Genomic DNA, 19,909 nt, shown 5'->3' with positions numbered 1-19,909 from the left:
ATGCTGCCTCTCACAGTGGGAGCAGTTGAAGGATGACGACTGACATTATTGTGCCTGCAGCCTGTAGCGGGAAGAGTACAGGGAGAGCTTATTTAACCATCAGGTCACCAGACTGGCTGCAACATTACAGAGAGGAGGAGATGATGAGTGCAGTCTCATGACAGAGACAGCTTTTAACTTGATAACCTGCAGCCAAGGCTACATTTAAATAGAACGCTTTAACATGTGGAGGTTTGAAGTATTTAAGGGCAGCATGGCTTGAAAAGAAAAAAAAAGAGGGGGAAACTGTGTACGTGCAGTACACCTATCTGCCCACAAGATGGCACTGGTCATACACGTGTGTTCCCGAGCCTCCCTCTGAATTGGGAGACAAGTATTCCTTCAGGTTACTCATCTAAATACAGACACTCCTCATACATTGGTTTTCACCCTCCTCCGCCCCAGAATAGCAACTCATGGATCTAAATGAAGTATCTGAAATGAAAACAAGCAGCTGGGAGTGAATTTCCCCCTCCCTTTTTATGGATAAGTAACAAAAGGATTTAATTCACATGTGAGTTTTGGTGATAGTGGCCATTCCTCAGGCCAGGTAGGGAAAATATCCTTTGAACTGCGCTCGCCAGATAGATGCTCGGTTTCTCCTGCAGAGGAGTCGATCTGGTTTCCTCTCCTCATCAAAACAGTGATAAACAAGCACCAGAGGGGGAGGATTTTCCTAGACAGTGTGCAAAATGCATGAGAACTATTGTGCATCTGAAATGATACATCTTTTCATGCAGCAGTTCACTGCCTCATATCTAATATAGACAGTATTGAACCACATCGAAAACCTCTATGCTAATAATCAAAGATCATTTGGTTGCGAGTGCTTTAAATTTGTGCAAAAAAACCCATCCTTTTTAAGCCACAGTCCTCAGACTGCACACTGTCTTGTTTTCCTGTCCTCTCCACATACTTGCATCGCTCTTTAAATGCAATCACTGAATATCTTATTAAGTGAGCTGCATAAATGTACTCCACATCATCTTATTATTTGCATTATTAGACACTGTATATTTAAAAAGGAAAGCTGTGCATGCAAACAGCTTCAAAAGATGTTCATTTTGTTTTCCCTGTAGATGAGACGCAACTGGAGACGCGTTCAATGACCTCCAGAGACATTAGAAGCACACATGTTGATGCATTTTAATTGAGCATGCTTCTACTACTTCATGTAAATACAAGGGCTGTCTAGATTAATTGAATTAATTGCAAATAATAAAGATCCACAACTAGTATATGAATTTTCTTGATCGTGAAGAATCTCATGATTATTGTCCTTTCAGCACATTTTGGTTAAGTCACTTCAGCGTCTCCCTGCAGCCACAGTGATGTAAAATAAATCCAGCATGCTCCTTAATGTCTCATTTTACTTTAAAGACTCATCTGCACCTTGTATTATCAAACATTTACCCTTTTACTTCTCCCTTATATTCCTCTTTAGCCCATAACAAGTTCCTTTTTCACGTTAAAATCTTCAATTCACTCAAAATAAAAGCCAGTCTGTATCCGAAAGGAAAGACAACTATTCTTAGTTTGAGACAGTAAAAATTTCAAACTGAATCTGCTACTTAAAGGGATATTTCAGTATTTTTAAAGTTGAGTTGAATGAGGTATGTAGCAGTAGCGTTAGCCTCTAGTGATTTTCCTTTAACTCTTTATGTCCTACCATAGACCAAGTCTGCCAGAACATATCTTTACATTTTCACATGCAGTAGTGCCATTTTTTTGGAGTATCTGAATTAGCTATACATCAATACAACCGTTAGGAACCAAATTTTAGTGATATGTATGTGATAAGTCCATAGTAAAAAATGACATTGTTTTAAAGTGCAAAAAAATTGTACACAATTGTGATTGTAAAAAAGTTGCTCAAGTTCATTTCAACCCACAAAAAAATTATTTTTTGGTAAAGTAATAACTCAATTTTTGAAATACACTCATCTTTATGAACTGTGGCAAAAATGAAAATGAAATTAAATTGTGCTCTATTTGCAAAGAGACAGCATCTTTTTAAAAATAAACTTTTTACAGTAGTGAAATCAAATCTCTAAGTGTGCCAGATACTTTTGAGCATGCATGTGTTTGCAAAAGACCATGTTGAAACAATAAGAAAATAACACATTTATAGCCCAGATTATAGTATATATTATATTGTTTTTTTGATGTGTGTGCTTTATGCTACATTTCTGCAAAAGAAGGAAGGATATTTCTAGAAGGAAACAGAACTCTGGAACACAGTGAATGTGTGATATGTTAGCGTTATTCCTCCGGTTTTATATGCAAAAAGAATTAACGCCCTATCTCATTTGGTTACAATTCTACCTGCAGTTAAAAATAGATGTGCAAATGGGAGCGCCGTAGGTTTTAAAGGGTTAAGCAGGACTCGCTGGTTGTATCGGCCATGAAGCTAGGCTATACAGCGTAACAGAAGGGTACAGTTTCTCCCCAGAATTTAGAGAGATTTTAGTAAAACTAGGCCACGAAACAATGTTGGCTCAAATGTATGTACTACCAAAAAACGTTTTTAGTGTTTTATTTTACACTCGGAATGCCTATGGGTTTTTGTCTCTGTTTTGCAGTGCAGGAGCACATGACTGGTAGCTACAGCCTGCACTGTAAAATAGTGGCAAAAATACAGAGACATACTGGGTAAAAAAAAAAAAGAAGAAGAACAAATGCTTCAAAAGTTTTCAGTAGCGCGTACATTTGAGCCAACATTGTTCTGTGGCTTGTTTTAACCCAAAAACTCACTAAATTCCATATGTGCTGAGGTCATAATAGTTTGGGATTTGTTTTTATTTTTACTTTTTGTTTTAAATTTCAGTTTAGTTTTATTAGTTTTTTCTTCTGGTTTGCTAGTTTAGTCTAGTTTTTATTTTGCAAAAATGCTTTGTTCTGTTTTTATTGGCAATATGGGGAACTTGTCAGGGGCGAGACACAAAAAGCCTATTCACTTCTGTCTTTATTTATTCAATTTTGTCTCTATTTTTATTTTAGTTTTGTCAGCACAGAATTAAGTTTCAATTTTCTTCTTCTTTTTTGTTGTTGTAAAGCTTAGTTTTATTTTAGTTTCAGTGAGCTGAAATTATTTTTACACTTATTTTTAGTTATTTAGTTATTTTTAGTTAACTATAATAAACCTGAACTGTACCCCTCTGTTACACATCTGTATAGCCAAGCTTCAACCAGCGAGTCCTTCTTAAAGGAGCAATGCTCACTAAAATCACTGGAGGCTAATGTCACCACTACTGCAAGGTACCTCAAACAATATACTTCAAAACAATTTCTCTAATGAAAATATATCAATGGGAGTGATAATTGTTGACAAAATCTGCTGGAAACCTCACATGAAACATGTCAGACCTAAGCTGTCCAGAAGCATTTTAGTCCTGGCAAAAGCACAGAATGTTCTAGATCAAAAGTCACCCTACATCCTGTATAATTCACTGATCCTACTGTATCTAGATTATTGCACAGAGGTATGGGGAAACACTTACAAAACCCAGCTTTGCATACTTTAAAGAAGAGCAATGACGATTGGTCATAATGTTGGTTTTTGGAAACATACTTATACATTAGATCTAAATTCCAAATAGTAAAATTTTTGTGGCTTGCTGAAACTTAAACCCACTCAAGTATACAAAGAAAGGAATAATTTGCTGTCGGAAAATAATCAGAAAATGTTTTGTGAAAGAGAGGGTGGTTGTGATTTAATGGGGAAGTCAAATCTGAAGGTTCTAAGTGTTTGAACATCAGTGACAAGTTTCTGTATCCGTTTGTGGAGTTAAACCGTGGAGCAGACTGAGTGATGGTGTAAAAAAAATTTAGGGCATAAATCTGTTTAAAAAGAGGAATAAAGGAAGGATTCAGTTCATGGTAAATAAATATGTAAAGCAGGTATGTTTGAAAGTAAAAGCACTCTGTATGACAATAAAACTGTCAGGAAGTCGAGTAAAACTTGTTCTACCTCTGCTCATAAAAACTGAGACGCTAAAGAATTTGCTGATGCACGTTACTGAGTGTTTTTTTGTTCTTTTTGGATATTCCCTTGTTTTTGTTCTTTTAAACTGTTTTTAAGTCAGCATTTGCATGATTGAAATAAAGATATCAATCAATGAATCAGTCAAAAACAGTTTTAAAAACAGAGGCATCTTAAATGCAACAACAAGGGAAGATTAATCTTGATTAACTCCAGACATTCTGAGATTAATCACTGTTACAAAAAACAATCATTTGACAGTGTAAGTGATAAGTTAATGTTTTTCCTTATTATGTTAACATGAAAACTTGAATTCCCCTTAAAAATCCAAGGGCCCAACGAAGGGCTGATGGACTTTTTTTGTAACTATTCAGTCATTCAGAAAATGTAAATTTAGCATGTTATACACCACCAGAAAGCTCTGATTCTCAGGATTCTGACCAAGTAAACCATTCCAGGATAAAAACACATCAGCAGCCACAATAAATGCATTTGTCAGGCTACAAACAAAACAAAACCAAAGTGACACAGCTCTTCATTAGAAGCTCTCCTGATAATAATATTCCATCAAAAACAATCCTGCTGCATCGCAAAGAGTCAACACAATCTAAATCCAGTCAAATATTTAGTTAAAGAACATAATTACATCTTTATGGTCTGTTATTTGAAATTTTAAATGTGCCATTCTTATTCTTAGTGTCCCACTGTAACTGCTGTAAAAATGAATGCCTTTTTTTCAGGCAGTTATTAGCAACGCTATGTAGAAAAACTGTGTGCCACCTTGATCCTTTTTGGTTTCTCCAGTCTGAAACACCTGGACTGTTCCGCATAAAAACAGGTGTAAAATCCTCATTTTCTGTTCTTTTGTTATCATCTTTGAACCTGAACTAGAGAAGGCTTCATGCTTTTGTCCAGTGAGTTTTCCAGCTAATCCCTCCCAGCTACAGTCGTCTACAGGCTTCTGTTTCACATTACAAATTCAGACTGGAAAACAATAATTTGTTTTTTGTTGTATTACTCAGCACCAGTATCAGCTACAGTGAGTCTGTGAAGAAACTTCAGAGTCACCTTTCTAAAGACGCCATGTTTGTGCTTGGACTCCAAATGGTTCAAAGACAGCATTCAACTTAATTTGAGTATTCCTGGATAGGTGCCTTTGACTGATTTTACCCAGAATTCTAAGGGGTTTTAAGATGATTAATTATTTGTTCTTACTGGTAATGACTCAGAGTTACCTTCCTAATCTCTAAAGTGTCTGTTTTAAATGAAAACTTGACTTTTCAGTGCGTGCATTTCTTAGTTTTTAGATCTGACTGAGTTGAGGAGATTTTTTAACAGAACAACTTACTACAACTACTATCTAAGGTTAGCTTTATTTAGTGTAGTATCTGAGGAGAGTAGCTTCAAGCAAGCATTACTCTGCACACAAGGGACAAAATTACTCCAACAACACCTCTAGACTTGATTGTTAAAAAGTTATTTTTCCATTCAATGCTATTTTGCTTCTTTTTTATAAGTTTCTTTAACTTGTACAAAAATAAAATCATATAAACACAAGGCTTTACCTGCTCGTCTATTTCTCAGTGAGTTATAACTACTTCCTTCTGCATCAGTTGGCTTTCTCCAAAGGAACAATGCACCTTTTTTTCTCACAAATTTAAAGATATGAGACAGAACAAGTATTTCTAAGCATTTTGTGTCAAGGGACAAGGAGCCAAACGCTGACAATAGGCAGACAGGGATAGCTCCAAAGGTTCATGTTAAAATCTTAAATCTACCTATAAAAGCAGGTCTGTATGTGACAGGATTTTAATTCCGCTTAGTTTAAGAGCAGAAAAATCCAAAATGATAGAAAAAACTAAATGCAGTAGAATTTAAATTTTTTTTTTAAAGGATGCGATTGATTAAAGTAAGCTTTGCGTTAGTTCATGTAAGACAGAGAAGTCATACGCCCAGATGTGATCAGCTGACAGCCAGCTGATCCCAGATATCGCCTCCCAGCTCCCACAACCAGTCACATCTCTTTCCTTTAACACAGTGGTGCATAATCCCTGCTTGCATTAATGTTGATGCACCATGCTCCTGCTGGCAGGGCTTAACCTCCTCCACCCCAGCCACCTCCTTTACTGCATAAAGCTTTTTGCACTCTCATATTTAGAGTCATGCCACTATGGATGAATTTTATTGTAGTCACTATGCATTGTCATACATGTATCTATTCATATGTGGGGGTTTCTAGTCATGCCCTCCCTGGACAGTCAAAGCGTGCTGCTAGATTAACCCAGGGAGCATCTTTAGAGCCTTCTCCACTGAATAAAACTGCAAATCTGTTTTGCAATAAAATAGTTAAATATATGATGAAAATGTTCCAGACTGAACTACTGACATTCTAAGATGATCAAAAACTGGAATCTTTTGAGAGCCCTAGAAAACATGGCAGCCTGGTCTTTCTGACACTCCTCCAGGTCGATTCTTTGTCTGTAAAATGCCTGCGCTCTTAAAGTTGGCTTTCATGGTTAAAATATTGGACTTCGGTCCCACTGGGCGCGAGGATCTCTGAGGGAGCCGACTGTAATATCTGTATCAGCCTCTCCAGTTCAGGGTGAGCCATCCCATTCACGGCGACTCTCAGGGCTTCCATGGCAATTTACTCTCACGACTACACAAAGAGTCCTCGGAGTCCTCGGAGACCTCGCCTGATAGACAACTAACAGCATCATATAAAAAAAAAATTACTCTTTGCACTATTTCCCCATGTTGTTACTGTGAAAGCTCGGCAAAACAACACCAGCATCCCTGAAAGCATCCTGTTTAATAAACACTCCATTTATTTGATATGATAAGTGGGAAAGAGTAAGAAATGAATTATATAAAAATGATTCTATGAACTTTCCAGAAGGGCCTCGGGGGCTTCGTGGTACACTTGTCAGTTTATTTGAAGTATGTTTGCAATTATTGCATTTGTTAACTCATGCCACTACTTTTTACTTGACATGTTGCTTTGGGCGATTGACATTATTGATTTAAAAATAACAATATGGTTGCAGTCTGAACTCCATTTATGAGCATATCCATAAAACATTTACATACTGTAATACGTTTTGCCTTCGTTTTCACAAAAATCCATTTGGCTGCCAAATAATATTGATATCACTGACATTATTACCACGGAGCCGACACAAGTCAACATCAAGATTTACTTAGCAGAGAAAACAATGCATTATTATGCATCTGATACACAAGACAGTCTCAGGTTTTAAAGCAGAAACAATGAAAAGCAGGGCTGTCTAGTTTTCTTGTCAGAACTCTTTTAATTTGACGCTAAATGTGTCGGCTAATGAGCATCGAGACTAATGAAGAGGAGACGAGCTCTGCCTATTGTATGGATTGCATGAGTCAGATTCAAACCCACACACCCACACCAGCTTTTGCACAAACACCCCAGGGTGTTAAGTGACTCTCAAGGAAATCATATTGTTTCATAAGAACGGAGATTAGTCACACAGTGAAATTTTAATTGGAAAAAAATGATGAAAACATACAGAAGGCTTCAAAAGCAAACTATGACAAGCAGACGTGTAAGGCTGTTTTTGTGTCTCACTGTTTGACATAACTTGAATACTCTGGGGCATTTATGCACCTTGTTATTCCGATGACAGAACATCAATTACAAACGCCTATCTCGCTTGCTTATCTGTGAGCCGCAGATGAGTTATAGCAGCTCGACAGATTGAGATGTTGGTGTTACAGATTAAAATCGCCTCAGCAAAGAAGGAAAATTGTGTTTGAACAGAAGCAGTTTGTGGATTGCAACAAGAGAGAAAACAATGGAGGATAACACAACAGAAAGTACATCACAAAGAAGTCTGTGCATCTTTAATTAAACTGTACCTCCTTAGCCTGACATGATAAAAGAGCAGATGAAAGCATGTGATGCTGCAGGGAGCCAGTCACAGAGAGCGAAAGCCTTGGTAGCTTCTGCTCATCTGAGCCGGCCTTTAAGTGCTATAAAACATGTTTCCTTAACTAACTTTAGCTTTTTTTATATATGCATACATTACAAGTTTATCTTAGAATCTTTAAATGTTTCATAATTATTTTGCATTGTTTAAATGTGTTTTTGTCTGCGCAGGTTTAATGCAACTTTAGCAATTAACCTTTAAGTTCCTGAGTGGAGTTATAAACAGGGATGCACAGTATTATCTGCATGACATTGGTATCAGCAGATATTTACAACTTTTACATCGGCTGGACATATCACCGGAAAAATCATATATGAGCCTTAAAGGGATACTTCAACATTTTGGCAAATTCGTCCATTGCCATAATTCCTATAGTCTTAGTAATAGGTTTGTTACCTTCAGTTGTCCGTGCAAGCTATTTTTAGATCAGTGCCGCCGAGTTCGGACTTGCTGTGCCAACTCAATGTAAGCAGACGGTATTCCAGCTTTCCATCATCAAACTCATCAAATACACAATCCAACAACTCCAAAACGCTCTCGTGGACAAGTTGTGACCTGTACATTTACCACGCTATGAAATAATCATGGAACATTACAAGACGGAGATGTTTTAAAGCTAAATGTAAAGCCAGAACTACACTCCAGACATGGCTGCTGCGCTGTGTCGCTCCGCCCAGTGGCTTACTCAAGAAATAGTTCCGACTATTTGCTTCATGCGTCGTAATGTTACATAATTATACATTATTTTGTTTGATGAGGGAAAGCCGGAATACTGTCTGCTTACATTGAGTTGGCACAGCAGCTCCGAACTTGGCAACGCCGATCTAAAAATAGCTTGCACTGACAACTGAAAGGGGACTATAAAAAAAGTGCATATTTTTCATCAAATTGATCTGTATTGGATTGAAATTTGACATTACCAGCTGTTTACTGGGCTGTGAACATGTCTGGCCCGGCTACATTTCTTGACTTTAAAAATCGGCCCAGTTGAATTTTTAATTGAATAGCCCTGCCCTAGACCATGCTTCATCCACTCATTACTTCATCCTAAAGCTGTGGACTTTATTTATTAACTGATTATTTTCTATTGCCACTAGCAAAATGCGAGGACATGCAGAGCATGACCAGGGTTTTGTCAATCCTCCTCCCTGCACAATGGTTCCCCTTCCATAACATGCCTTACTTAAGCCTCAATTTTTGGCCCAAACATGCATAAAAGCTCTGCACAGTACTGTGTATAAATCAGTATCAGCATCCCCAAATATGAGAACCTACCAGTAATTTTGATCTGTCTATGTGACTTGCAAAAGCAAATGAGACAATGAGACTGATTATTTCTTTATGGTAACTATTCATGCTCATACAGTAAATCTTGCTGGTGCAGATAAAATGGTTCACAGCCTGTTTTTACAACAAATATTCCCAGTGAGGATACACTGGACTGTTAAAAGAAAGCAGGACAACACTGCCAACATCTTTAAAAGGAACCCTGCATATTAAGACATGTGGACTTTATTAAAAAATGTATTGTCCTCCATATATATGTTGTATAAAGAAGATTTTGAGTGAATTAAAGAAAAGAGATTCACATGTAGGCTGCCATTTTTTGTGCCATGCATTCTAGGAAGTGAGTTCATCAGGCTCCACCATTCATCTTCCCACATCTTTGAGATGATGACCAGAATACATCTTTTAAACTCATTATTACCATTTTTTAAAAATCATTTTAGTTTATCCTGGTCAAGGATTCTGTCTTATTTGTAACACAGCTTCCTGCCACTGTAATTATTTTTCATGTCTACTGCCTTGCTGCTTTTTAATCCAATGTAAACAACCGCTAACTGATAGCACCGATAGCGTCTTGTAGGAACAGCGTGGTTTAGCGCGATTTTGACAGAGAAAATGGGAATAAAGTTGTCCTGGATCAAAGGCCTGCAGTGCAAGTAAGAGGCCAGCATTAGCTACATTTAATAAACCAACCTCACACCATTACAGTGTGGCTTTAATTCATTCTTGCAGTGTGAAGATGGTTTACAGCTGGGTTCTCAAATGGTGGGACAATGGACACTGGTGTGTTCTGAGGCAAGTTTGGGTGTGCCGTGGCATTTTTTTTTTTAACCCCATATTAATACTACAACTAAAATTAACTGAACACATGTTAAAGAGGCTATTTTACATGGTTTTAGACATGGCATGCCTTAAGGTTTCAGCTTGATCTTCAGTGTGCCTTGGGAAAATAAAGTGTGAAAACTACTGGTTAACAGAATAAAGCTCAGTGTTAGTTCATGCAGGACACAGTAGTCATGTGCCCCGTCGTGATCAGCTGACAGCCAGATTTTTCCAAATATAGCCTTCCATCTCCCACAGCCAATCACAGCTCTTTCTCTCAACACAGCAATCCATTTCGATATGATGTACTTCTCATTGATCCCTGCATGCATTAATGCTGATGCACCGTGCTCCTGCTGCTAGTAAAGTTTAACCTCCTCCACCCCAGCCTCCTCCTTTATAGCATAAAGCCTGTTGCACCTTCATATTGAGATTCACGCTTATGTGTATTTATTGATTTTGAACTCATTTTACTGTATTCACTATGCACTGTCATTGATGTATCCATTCATAAGGGGGGTTTCTACCCAAGTGCTCCCCTGAAAGTCAAATCATGCTGCTTGACTAACCCAGGGAGCATCTTTACAGCAGAGCCTCCTCTGCTAAGTAAAACTGTAGATCCATTTTGCAACAGGATAGTAAAATGTATGATGAGTGTTCCTGACTGGAATGTATTTATTTGACTTGAGAGTAGTTGACTAAATGCAAATTAGCTTGCGATAAATCAGATGGAAATTTCCTGGCCTAGTAGCATCATGAGTACTAACCTCAATCTACATTACCATTACTTCATTGTCCTCTTTGCTATGACTGCACTTGGGTTTTAAGAATGAAAAGGTTTAAGGATGAAATTCTACTGGAAGAACCATGCAGCCAACTGACATCCATTCCCAGAATGCACTGCACAAATTTCTTTTAACATGTACTTACAATGTAGAAACCTAGTGCATAATACAGAAGAGACTAACGTCAATATAATAAAGTCCTCATATCTTAACATGCAGTCGTCCTGTAAAGCAAAATTAGCAACAAAAAATAAGATGTACTTCTTTGTCCACACAGTAGCTTTAATATTTATTGGTGAGGATGAGGAAGGCTTTTATCCACCATTCAGACTGTCAGACAAGTTAGTATAAGCTATGTACATTTTCATGCATAACACTATTAGTAGAAAAGTATTTTTTACTCATAATATGAGATGAATGCTTCACAAAGTAAGGACAAACAGCGCTAAAGAATTCTTTAGAGTAGATTAGTTTCTTACAAACTAAATTGCTCCCATTCAAAACGATCAAATAGCAAGGATGCTAAGTGGGTAGATAAGCGAAGAGAATTAGACAGCTGTTAACAACCAATGTCCTTTAAAAGAGAATTAAAAACACTTCAGATGCCTTTTAGACTATTTAGAATGACTAAACTCAATGGGCCAACCTTCAGATTGGATAATGAATATGTTCAATGGATTGCTTTGCTTTGAAGTTTGAAATACTTGTTAAAAAAAAAGTGAATCTGCACCCAAGAGCACACAAACACTTCAAAACCTCAGACTGGACTCGCCCTCTCAGAGCCTTCCCAGCATGCGGGCGATCCACCAGTTGCACGGCATGACAATCTGACAGATGACCCGGCCTCCTTGGTAGTAGTATGGCCACGGGTTGAAGCCGCCCAGGGGCTCGTAGTAGCGGCGGCAGAAGCGGTAACCACGGCGACAATGCTGGCAGCAGAAGCCGCGGTCGTCCAGACGGTTGTCCAGCTCGATTCCGACTTCTCTCTGCGGGAACACACAGACAGGAGCGGGCAGGGTTACAATCGCACACATGACCAGCGACAGTCCTCCCAGAGGCAAGGGCAAGAAAAAAAGGAGAAGAGGAGGAGGAGGAGGAGGGTGAGAATTGATGAGGCTGCCTCTCTTTGCAGAATATAGAATCTAAAAGCCAAACAAGAGTGAAAAGATCAGAATTGATGTGTGTGAAAATGCAAAGTTGTGCCATGCTTGACGACTGTGACAAAGAGATCAAGATAGCGGTGAGAGTGAGCGAGCGTGATTTAAGCCGCAGGAGCATAAAACATGATATAATACCCTTGACCTTTTCTATTATACCGTAGGAAGCACGACTGCCGGCTGGCTGCACAATGCCCCATCTCTGAATCCTGCTTTTACAGCCTCTCCACCACTGCTATCTTCAATCAAAGGGACTCTAATGTTGGTAGTTACCAGCATAATTACACTATTTCTTTCATCTCTGACCTCTTAACTCCCTCGACCGGAGCCCACACTCTGCGCCAAAATGGCAGCCCCTCCTCCAATAGAGCATTCAAATTAGTGCTCCCCACGTCTTGGCGCCCTCCCCCTGACCTTGACTTTAAGTGCAAGGCACATTCCTAAAGCAATTAGCAGAGTAATGATCGCCTAACAAGGATTCTTTCATTTGCTCTTGCTGGCTGCCTCTGAATTTATAGAGGGGCCAAATGAAACCCAAACGAAAGGTAAATTGGGTAGAATTAATGGCCCTTGGATTTCTCCATTGTGCCAGTTGGTTCATGCCCCTGTACACTCATGGGGGCTGAGTGCCATGCCTTTGATCAAGAGCAACTCCAAATGGGGTTCGGACAAGTGCCACTTAACTCACCGCGTAACTTGAAGCAGCGGCTGCCCCTCAGTGTGCATTTGACCACGTTTCAATCTCTTTTAGCAAATGAATCCTCAGAGACGCTCCGCTGTCGCCGTCTCGTTAAACTGCTCCGATCCAGCCAGGAGTCGATAGCTTCATGTTAAGGAACAAAAACGGCACAATACTCTGCAAGCGCTCACGATGAGTCAGCTACATGCAACGAAGCGGGGAATAAAAATGTGTGGGGATTGTTTAAGAGGACAGGACCCATAGGAGCACATAGTTGGCCCTTTTGGTCCCCATACAGTTAGTGAGAGATTCTTTTTTTCTGCATCCACTCTTTCTCTTTCAGTCGGGGGTGGGGGGGTACATTTTATTTGCTTTCCTTCTATCCAACTTATTCCTTGCCACTCTACTGTTGATATGATGATGGGTGATATAACAAACATACTGTTTCTCTATTTTCATACTAAAATATCAGTAAATACTAGAAATCCTATGCAAACAAAAACTACAGACAACTAGAAAAGCACTAAGAGTGCAGACCTCTGCCATTAGCCCTATCTCCCAATAGTGAAGAACCCTTTAAAAAAAAAAAAAAAACACCATGGCATTCGCCGATCACTCCCTCCCCGGTGAGGTGGAAACATGGTGAGGCAAAGCATTGGCTTTGCTACAGGTGGACTGTCATGGTGGAAGCATTGCCTGCCGGTGCCAACAGATGCACTGACAGTCTCACCCATGGTCTCACCAGATGACTGGAAGTCATGGCAGAGGGTGAATATTCCTCTATTCCTCCCAGCATTGTGAGTATTCTCGCTACAATTCACAATACACAATAAAGTCTTTCTCTCTGTTACGCTCCGACTCGTCTCCTCGACCGGGCGTGCGTCTTTCAAACTCTATAAACTCCAAAACTTTGAATAGAAAAACGCCCAAAATACTGCTGGGATTGAAGTTACTCATGTCCGCCATCTCCTGCTGTAAAGTGGTAACAGCGCAGACCTCCACCATTAGCCCTATCTCCCAATAGTAAAGAATCCTTAAAAAAATTCCTTGATCCAGACAGTGATCCGGATCAGTCCCAAAATCTAACCAGTTCTTCCTTATGCCATTTCTGACATTTCCTGAAAATTTCATCAAAATCTGTCCCCAACCCTGCCGATCACATAACCTCCTTGGTGGAGGTAATTACCATTAGTATTCACCTTTATAACGTGCAAGTTTCAACAGCTTATCATGGTTAGTTATTATTTTTGGGGAGGGTTTTTTTTTTTGGGTCCAAAAGAAATGTAAAACTGCATTTTGAGAGTTCTGGGGGAAACAGGAAGCTTGGACACTCTAGATCCCTGCTGATTGGTTGGATGGTATGATGTCACTTTCAGTTTTCCATTGATCTCCATTGATTTGCTAAAGAAAATTCATTCTGGTTCTCCAGTGTCAGAGGGTGACATGGAATGAAGTGACATATTCTTCCAACTGGCTGATGGCTAACCACTAATAATGGTTATTTTGAAAAATTAAGCCAAATGTAATGATAAGCTGTAAGTTATATTTTAACTTCTAAAACGTCCTGATTCTGGTACCTGTTGCTCTTGTGGCTTAATAACTAAATCAAGGGTCATCAACTACATCTGTACACAGACCAGCTTTTCCCTTGACAGATGCTTCCGGGGTCGGAATTTCAATGAAACCCAGATTTTGGTCCAACTTGCATATTTGTTTAAATAGGTGGGCCACTAGGTGGCAGTTGTGATGATTTGGCTTCATATTTCATGTGCTATTTGGTTCTCCATCACTGGGTTTGACATGGATATATGTTGCCATAAATAATGAAGAACATGTGCAGGGAACAGCTCTTTGGTTTTGATTCTCAGGCAGGGAAATTACACTCTTAAATGTCCTGAATCAGAGAGTCGATGCAGAAAAACCACAGCTTTAATGAAGAAAAGACTAACAGGTATGTGTTAATAATGCATTATATTCACTTACAATGGCTGAAAGGAGGATTTCCATGACTTTGTAAAATTCTGATTCAGTACTGAGAACATTTTTTGTCAATATAATTTTTTCAGGGGCTGTTTTAACAGCTGAAGAGAAAAATATACCCTAAATACCAAAACATCTTTTCCAAAACATACAAAAACACAAAAAGGAGAATTTTTGTAAACCATTCTAAAAACAAAAAGACATTTGAATGTCTGCATGATGTGCATTAAATTTCTGCTGCTGCGAAAAATAAATGTATTACACTGGTATTTGGCACATTTTAAGTTAAAGAAATACTGCAGCTTGTTTGATCTATAAATTAATTTTGGCAGCTATTTTTGATTTCACTTAGTTTTAGTCTTTAAATGAAATGTTGTTTAGTTTAAGTTTTTGTCACATTTTAGTCATTTCAATCCTCTTTAGTTTTAGTCTTGTTTTAGTTAAACTCAAAACATTTAAGTCTAGTTTTAGTCCATAAAATCTCCTCACATTTTAGTCTTTACTTTTAGTTCAAGCATTTCATTTTCTTGCCTAAATCTGGTACCAAACCATGGTTGTGTGTTCTCTGCACCCTGGCAAGCCCTCGGTCCCTGCTTTCTACAGCTGAGAGGCAGAATAGCTACAACTGCTTTGTTTTTGACAGAGTTACCCACAGTGGAGAAATATCACAGATTTTGAATGTCAGATCTATTTTTGTTAGTCTTAGTCGAGTTTTTTTCATGAAAAATAAGACTGACAAACATTTTTAGTTGTAGTTTTAGTCAACGCAATTAACACTGCCATATTGCAATTAAATAAAATTTGCCATTAATTACCCAGCTTAGTTTATAGACCAGTATTTATACTTTTACTAAAGTAAATTTTAACCAGAGAAACTGTCCTCTTACTTGAGTACAATAGTCATTGCCATTAAAATTATGAAGTGTAAAAGTGACTAAAATGTGGCTAAAATGAAAGAGCATTTTAATGTAAAGACAGACTACATTCAAAATAGCTGCCAACATTAACACTGAAGTGACATACCTTGACAAAAGCTAAACTTACTTTTTGTCACAGTTTCAATAACCACAGATCTTTTTTTTTTTTTTAGCTGGTTTTAGTTTTCCTCGTGGAAATTCGATTGTCGACTAATATATGTCATACTTTTATTCCACAGAGTTAACATTGTTGTGACTGAGAGTTTGGTTTGTTTTTGTTTAAATCTCATTTTTCTTATCAGAATTGACCTCTAATTGTGCTAACTTTCATTTCAAAGGTCACATATTTTACCCCTTAAGGACAGATTTATATTGGTCTCAGAGGCCCCCAAGACTTAGCTGACATGCCAGATGGATTTGTTTCTCACATCCATGAATGTTCTGTCTGTCATATCTCTACGGGCCAATTGGAGCAACAAAACACGTGACGTAGCCGCTATCAAGCTAACGCAAAACATGGCGACTATAGACATGCAAGTACTCGATTTTTGTCATTTTTGAAAAGAAAACAACTCACTGCTGTTCTTTGTTCTTCTTTTAACGAAGAAATGTTGTCAAGTTCTGATAAAACTGGCGCTTTAGCAGCATACATGCTGATCTCTTCCTCCATAACTGCACTGGCTCTTGCTGCTGCTTGTTTACATCACGACTCTGCTGAGCCTGAAAGTACTGCCCCTCGTCGCTGATTTGTCCTGTCACTTTCTAACCAGGCCCAAACTGTTCAGACAGGAGCTTTGCAAGATGGATTTGCCAGTGGAAAAAAAAAAAAGGAAACGGGCGTATCCATCTGCTTTGCAAGGTTACCCCGAGACATGCCTGTCTAGTGTCTAGTTTGTTGGTAAAAAACACTCCAGTGTTGGATTTTTGCATGAAATAAACCTCTCTGTTTCCCTGCTCAGAACAGGCTGATCTGTGGTTTTAAATGATAATGAGCTGTCTGACTCCGCCCTTGACCACGCCCCTCTCAGGAAATGGATGTGGCTTAATGGATGTGGCTCTCTTGATCCTCCTCTCAGCTGGCAGCAGAGAGGTTGATCAGGAGAGGAGGGCAGAACTTTCCTCCAAGCGTGGAGGGCCAACCGAACCTGGGGGCGGGGCTAACTCCTCATATGACATCATGAGGGGAAAATCTGAGAACAGCTTGTTTTAGCACACATTTTCTGAAACCTGGAGAAAAAGAGCGGGGGAGGGAATGCATTTTTCTGATTCTGGGTTGGACTGAAACACATATTTTTCTAGAAAAGCCTGAAAGTGATTTTGCATGACATGTGACCTTTCAAGAATACACCCAGTGACATTTTCAGTACTAATATATGAAATGTAATTGTCTGTTTTGTTAAAAAGCAACACTTGCTCTGAAAAATCCAGCCTCCTTCTGTCACCCCTGATCACATTTCCCTGCTGCCTCTCCTGATTGCACACATGAATCCTAACTAAGCAGCGTGCACTTCACATGAGCTATGATAAAGTGGGTAAAATTACACACTTGTGAGCCATACTTAAACACAGAAAGGGTGCGACAGATGATATCTTGGATGTTTGATTTATGACTATGACAAGCACAGGTAGGCTTTTTAATGATTTATTGTTTCAGTCAAGTTTCAGGTCATCAGCTCCCAGGCAACAATCTGTTAGGGAAACAACAGGAAAGCTGTCAATGGACCAATGATAATCTTATCTGCTCCTCACAGCCTGAAACTGAACATTTCAAAATCTGGAGCTCCGTCTCTGGAAAATGAAGAAATATTTTATTCAAATGATGCAGCGGTTATCAAAACAAACAGCCAATAGGCAGCATTGTACCTTAAAAGACAATTAATCAGAGCTATCCTTTTAAAACGGCGGGTACATATTAATCACTCCGGCTCTGAGTTGCCTTCTCTAGTGGGATGCTACAGTGATAAGAATGGTTCACCTTGGGAAATCTTAGGCAGTCACTCAAAAACAAGCAGCATTAATGAAGAGTAAAAGCCATTACCCCCTTGCTGCTTCTGATTTCATCACACACTCGCGCCCACGTATGCAAACACGCACACAAACTCAGACACCTCCATGCATAATACGAAGCAGTTGATATGAATGAGTCTGCAGAGTAGCAGACTGCGTCAGTCATTCAATAAGATGTAATGAATCAAAGCACGGCTCCTCTAATCTCCACACTTGTTGGTGTTATTTCACACACGCTGATCAGCGCTCTTCATGAGCTTGAAGCACAAGCCTGGTTGTGTTATTAAATCTCATAGCAGAGCGCTCAGCACATTCATTCTGGGATCAAAACAGCAGAGATAACATTTCTGTTTCATAGCCTGCTTTGTATTCAAGAGGAGTTTTTTTTTATGTAGAAGCACAGGGCAGTGCAACATATGAGAATGTCTCTGTGCTTGTCCTGATCTGTGATTTTCATCTAGCTGTGCTCTACAGTGAGGAGGAATCACAATGAATTTGGATGTAATTGAATAAGGAGATAGTCATGTATTTCTGTAAACTCTGCCGGTTTACTAAAGTGATAAGGAGCTTTAGCTTCAGTGTAAAGATTCCTCTGGAGGCACAAACAGTCCTGGCATTCATGGTTTTGAATTCCTTCGCCTTATTGCACCTCTGTGATGCAGCCTGACCCCAAGCATGGTTGCCAAAGGTTTGTAAGGATGCTTGAAGAGACCCCGGCTTAAACACACCGAACATGTGTTTGCATTTATGTGTGAGGGGTCAACTCGTATTTGAAGCCCATCCCTGCAATATGGGTCAAGGACAGTGGCTTCATCCCTTCAGCCTTGTCAGATGGTAGTTATTCAGTTTGAAATTTCCAAGGCCATTGCTGATGCACGCCGCTCTCTGACATGGCAGCCGTGGCAAAGGTCACTTTCATATATCTCTCAGCCTCTGTTGCAACAATTCAGGCAGTTATTCAGCTTTACAAAGACATGCCTGTAAAAACCCAGACTTATGAAACGCAGATAAGGGCTGTTTTTTAGAGGTGTGTTGTGAGAGCATGATGGATTAAAAAGCAGTAGGCAGTAGGAGACATAGTGTGAGTGGCAGACAACGTGTGGTAGATTCTGACTGCGTGCACATTTACATGAGATCGAAAAGAAGCCACAAACAGGTTTAAAAAACAGGTTTGGCTAACACATGTGGCATCCCGCTGGAAGGAACAAGAGTTCAGCCTCCCAATTACAGACTGCCGCCTGCCCTCTGCTTGGCCACAAAGGCCTTTGTTATCGCCGGACCCACAAACAGAGCCTGGATGTGCTGCTGGAATGGATTGCAGTGGTATGCATAACTCGGCCGATAGATGTGGAAAAAAGGAGAGGCGAGTTTTTCATCCCCCCTGGTATGTTTTAATTGCATAGCGCTGCATCTCCCACCACGGTAGACAAGGGTGGAAGGTGTTTCTGGGACAGGCATGATAAATGTCAACATTACAGGACGTCTCATTTCTCTTCGTGTCTGTGCTTGTTTCTCACAGCTCTAAGGAGAAGATCCACTTCTTGGCCTTAAATTTAGCTTTAGTGGCTGCTAACCTGTGGGGGCTGAATGTACAGAGCTGTGAGAAAGTATCTGCCCTCTTACTGATTTTATTTCTGCATATTTGTCACAGATAAATGTTCCAGATCATGCAAATTTTTCTATCAGACAAAGATAAGTGGAGTAAATATAAAATACAGTTTTAAAGGATGATTTCACTTGTTAAGGGAAGAAAACCACCCAAACCTACCTGGCCCTTTGTGAGAAAGTAATTGACCCCCCCCCCCCTTTTTTTAAATAATGAATTAACTGTTATTAAGACATTTTTTGGATTTTAAATTCTTAATTTCCCTATCCACACCCAGGATTACTGCCAGACCTGCTGAATCCAGAAATCCCTTAAAGAGAACCTGTCTGACAAAGTGAAGTAGATCTCAAAAAGCAACACATCATGGAGCCATCTCCACCAAAGAGCCAAATTGTTGTTAAATGCCTTTGCAAGAGCAAAAACTGATTAAAGTGGCAACTAAGATAGGTTGGGAGGGGTGGCAAATAATGGTCAACACTGGCAAAAACAGTGGTAAAAAGAAGGGAAAAGGTGCAAAGTAGGCATAAAAAGGCAGAAAGTGGGTAAAAGTGAAAAAAAAAAAAAAACAGGGAGAAAAAGTGGCGGAATAGGGCAGAAAGTGGCAAAAATGGGCGAGGTTACCAAAAAATTAGTTACATGTGGCAAAAAAATGAGTGAAAAAGTGACATAAATGGGCAAATATATGG

General features: G+C 39.3%; 1 protein-coding gene across 1 annotated transcript in view; it reads right to left on the bottom strand.

The window, feature by feature from the left end:
* Positions 1 to 9,589: 9,589 nt before the first annotated feature.
* tnmd (tenomodulin) overlaps positions 9,590 to 19,909 on the bottom strand; it is a 114,722-nt gene continuing 104,402 nt past the window's right edge. The window contains exon 7 of the mRNA XM_041797095.1: positions 9,590 to 11,863. Within this exon, the coding sequence (XP_041653029.1) occupies positions 11,654 to 11,863 (210 nt within the window). The 3' untranslated portion in view covers positions 9,590 to 11,653. The remainder of the gene's footprint in view (positions 11,864 to 19,909) is intronic.

Source organism: Cheilinus undulatus, linkage group 10, assembly GCF_018320785.1.
Source record: "Cheilinus undulatus linkage group 10, ASM1832078v1, whole genome shotgun sequence".
Lineage (NCBI taxonomy): Eukaryota > Metazoa > Chordata > Actinopteri > Labriformes > Labridae > Cheilinus > Cheilinus undulatus.
The sequence above is the reverse complement of the archived record's forward strand: the minus strand, read 5'-3'. Positions and strand labels throughout refer to the sequence as shown.